The sequence below is a fragment of the Cystoisospora suis genome (assembly GCF_002600585.1).
Source record: "Cystoisospora suis strain Wien I chromosome Unknown contig_1450, whole genome shotgun sequence".
Taxonomy (NCBI): Eukaryota; Apicomplexa; class Conoidasida; order Eucoccidiorida; family Sarcocystidae; genus Cystoisospora; species Cystoisospora suis.
This window is the reverse complement of record NW_027154250.1, coordinates 14,320-18,595: the sequence shown is the minus strand read 5'-3', so window position 1 is coordinate 18,595 and position 4,276 is coordinate 14,320. Positions and strand designations below refer to the sequence as shown.

The following is a 4,276-nucleotide window of genomic DNA, read 5'->3' as shown; positions in this document are numbered from 1 at the left end:
TCTTCTTCTTCTTGTTGCTCTTCGCCACCATCGTCGTCCTTCTGCTTGCCCCTCTCGTCTTCAGGATGCCCTCCTCCTGCTCCCAACCCACTTCGAGTAGGTGCCGAAGAAGATAAAGAAGTCTTCTCGTCAACAGACCCACCTTCTTTGCCTTTCTTACTTCCATCGCCTTCTACGCCTCCTGAACTTCCACCGGTCGAGATGGATAGAGACGGTGTCTCTTCCCCCGCGTTCAAAGAAGAGGGGATAGCTTCTATCTCTTGATGAGGGTCTCGACTGGCAAGACTTCCTCTCCTACGCAGGTGCTTCTTACGAGGAGGAGCCACTGAAGATGAGGAGGTCTTCTTGGACTCATGCACTTCTTCTTCTTTTTCCTTTNNTTCTTCTTTTTCCTTTTCGCCTTTTCCTGTGCTTGAATCTTTCTTCTTTTCTTCTTCCCGTTCTTCATCTTCTTCTGTATGACGTACGAGTCTTCTCTTCTTCTTTCCTCCTCTGGGTGATGACGATGAGGAAGAAGAAGAAGTTGCACTGGTGGCTACAGCTTCACGAATCGTTGTACTCCCTCGTTGGGATATCTCAGCAGCAGGGGTCTTATGGACACTCGCCGATGATAAAGGAATCGAACAAGAAGAAGAAGATGTCTTCTGTGCCAGAGTGATCTTTTTCGACGGTTTCTTACGATTCTCTCCATCTCCTTCTCGTTCTTGTGCTTGAACTTCTTCTGCTTCGTCATCATCGTCACTTGACGAGGAAGAAGAGGAAGAAGAAGTATCATCCCCTTCTTCAGACGAGGAGCCACTTGTAATACTTGAATCATCCTCGCTACTTTCATTACTTGTTCCTCCACTACTATCGGAAGATGGATCGACTGGCACAGGAAGAGCAGAAGAAGAAGAAGAGAGGATTTTCCCCCCTTTCTTCTTCGTCATCACGGCGGTGTTGCTTGCAGTTGGACGATCACCTTCTTCAGCCCCCTCTTGTCCTTTCTTTCTTTCTCTGTCTCCAGGAAGAGTCAAGGGGGAGCCTTTCTTCTTTTCATCTGCTGAACTCCTACCATCACTCGGTCTCTTTTTCTTTGGATCTATGGATGAAGCTTCGCCTGCTTCCTCACGCCTTTTCTTCTGGAAAGCCCCGTCACTATCTTCATCCTCCTGATCATCTTTGGTTTCTTCGCCTTCTTCTTTTCCTTTCTTCTTTTCTTGAAGAAAAAGAGATCTTCTTGAAAGAGCACTCCCATCACCCGTCCCTCTACCTACGCGAGGTATAGACGCCATAGAGGTCACCGTGGTCGGTGGTCGACCTATAGCCGATTTCGCCGCTGCTGCTCGAGTAGAGCAACTGACAGCCCGCACATTCACAGAAGAAGAAGAAAGGACACCTGGAATAGTAGGAGGAGTCTGTGTATGATGAAGACCCTGGGTTGTCGCACCTGACTGAGCTAGAGAAGGTCGACTGCTTGTGGACGTCGCGGTGACTGCTGTCGTAATAGAAGAAGATGAAGAGCTCGATAGGCTTGTCGAATGAGTAATATTCTTAGAGGTCATTTCTACTTCTCCTGCTGCGACTCCTGTTGCGCCCCCTGGAGGTGTACCTGAGGTACCGAGAGGCGTTTTCGAAGAAGGAAGAAGAGAAGAAGAGGAGGAAGGAGTCTTCTCTTCTCCTTCTCCTCCAAGCATGGAAGAAGAAGAAGAGATTGCTTGAGAAGTTGTAGTAGACCTTGCTATGACTGCGCAACTGGTAGACAAAGAAGAGGCGGAGGAGGAGGTCGAAAAGAAAGAAGAAGAACTTGAAATCTGATTCGTAACTGAATGATGTGTGGATGAGAAGGCAATCGAAGCTGATTCGGAGGCTATTTGGCTACTCGTTCCCCCCCTGTCATCTAGGGGGTGGTTCTCTCCTTTCTTTTCTCTTCTTTTCTTACTATCGTCGTCATCTTCATAACCTTCTTCGCGTCTTAATCCATGCCCCCGGGTGGAAATCTTCTCATCTTTCGCTTCCTGTCTCGCAGCACGGGCTCCCGTCTCTTGCTGAAGAATCGCGCTCGACAGAGCAGGTCCGGCATCGCCGCTACCCCCCACTGCCGCTTGTGAGGAAGACGAAGAGGACGAGAGATGAATAGGATGCTCTTCCTCATCCTCTCCTACTTCTTCTTCATCTTCATCTTCTTCACCTCCCGCCACAGAAACAAGAGGCGCATGACTTCCCGATGTTACAGACTGCTTCTCCTGTCTTTTTGCCGCGGTCCTCGATAATGAGGATGCGGATGATAGAGACGTTGATGGCTGAGCTCTAGTTGATCTTGATCTATTATACCCATATGAAGAAGAAGAAGAGATTCCCGGAAGAGCTCGCTTCTTAGCGGCAACGACATTTGATCTCTGAGCGACAACAACTTTCTGTATAGGCGTCGTCTTCTTCTGAGAAGAAGGTGCTTGGCTAGGGGGAAGAGAACCTTCGTTTCGACCCATCTTCCCCTCTTCATGTGTCTTGTAGGTAGCCTTCCCCTCTCCTCCCCTCCTCCCGTCTTCTTCTTCTTTTTCACTACTTCGAGATGCCTGACTGGCTATTCTTGCTTCATGCACAGCCATCTCGCCTTTCTTATTCTCTCTGCTGTCTTCATCTTTCGACTTCTCTCTCCCTTCACCGGAAAGAACATGAGATTTCTTTCCCGATGAGACCGAGGAAAGAGCACTCGAACCAGCAGGGAGAGAAGAACGGCTTCCTCCTATAAATGTCTTCTTTGCAGCTGTTGTGGTAGTCGCAGTAGTAGAGGAAAAGCCCGTTGAAGAGGGAGGATGAGGAGTTGATAGCGATGAAGATGACGATGAAAGCGAACGAGACGTGTCTACATCAGTAGACATGAGAAGACCATCTTCTCCTCCCCCTGTCCCTCCTCCTTCATCTTTCTCCGGAGCTTCGAAACTTGATAAAGATGTACAACGTCGGCTTATAGTCGGATGAAGAGCTCCACTCCTTGTACCTCCTCGTTGGACGACGAGAGAGGATGATTTCAGGGCCCCACCTCGATCAGGATCTCTCTTCAACTTATGATGAAGTCTACAAGGAGACGAAGGAAGAAGAACAGGATGCCCCGCATGACTTGCCGTTCCTCCACCTTCAGAAAGGACAATGACAGGTAGTAACCGTATCTCTATCTTCTCCGTCTTGAGAGGAGGAGGAGGAGGAGGAGAAGAAGGATCAGACGTCTTCTGTCTCGTGTGATTCTCAGGTGTATGAGGGCGTTGAAGGGAAGAAGGCTCTTTCTTCATTCCGGAGTTCTCTTTATCTTCTTCTTCTTGTTTCTCATGAGCTTGATCTTCGCTCCTAGCTTGTTCTCGATCCTTATGATCCTCTTCTTTCTCTCTTCCTTCTCTTTCAAGAGAACCCGAGTTTCCTTCATCTAGTGAAGAAGAAGACGAAGGAGATAAGAGACACGAAAAAGAGGACGACGAGGACAAGGAGGAGGAGGATGATGATGGTGCTTCGGCATAGATAGGAACAGCTAGCCACAGCATTGTCGCCACTTGTCCTGGGATAGGCGTTGAGAAGGTCCTCGCACATAGAGTGTATTCAAGGAGGGTCTCTTCACCATGAGGAAAATGAAATTCACAGCGCCTGGTCATTGGGTTACAATAGTAGACAGCTCTTAGAGCCTTAGCTAGCGACTTAGCTAGATGAAGGGTCTCATCATGTTGAAGATCTTCAACTGAAATCAAGGGACATATAGCTACAATACATGTCTCAGATACTCCCTTCGGCTCGTCATGGGGTTGTGTCGAGCCACTTCCAATGGAGAGGGAAGAAAGAGAAGAAGACGACGAAGAAATTGAAGAAGAAGAAGAAGGGATACTAGTTCCAGTAGTTGACTTATGGGACTGTGTACTACGAGCAGTCATCATCATCTCCGCTTTCATATCTAAAGAAGAAGAAGAAGAGAGAGAGACAGGAGAAGAAGAATAAAGACGAGGAGATGAGGGGGGATGAGACAGAAGAGGAGACGTGGCGAACTTCATCATGCTTTTCGTAGGTGGGGGGGTACCGCCACTACTATGACTACTTCCCGTGCTGCTGCTGCTGCTTTGTATCGTGTGTGGATTCTTCATAGCTTTGAACTCTTTTGATGTCGTCATGAGAATCTCAGCTCTGAATCGAAGCTCCTCAATTGACACATTCGATGCGAGAGCCTCCATGTAAATATCAAGCTCGGTTGGATCTGGTCGAGCTAAGATTGTACATCCATACACCTGAACAGAGAAAAGCAAGGAAGAAAGAAAGA

The 4,276-nt window shown here is 48.1% G+C and overlaps 1 protein-coding gene across 1 annotated transcript in view; it reads right to left on the bottom strand.

Annotated features, from left to right (window-relative positions):
- The window catches only part of CSUI_003312 (uncharacterized protein), a gene marked incomplete at its 3' end in the record, with an annotated part of 15,889 nt that overhangs the window by 286 nt on the left and 11,327 nt on the right, over window positions 1-4,276 (bottom strand). Inside the window, exon 4 of the mRNA XM_068063510.1 lies at window positions 1-4,244. This exon is cut by the window's left edge and continues 286 nt beyond it. Within this exon, the coding sequence (XP_067924514.1) occupies window positions 1-4,244 (4,244 nt within the window). The remainder of the gene's footprint in view (window positions 4,245-4,276) is intronic.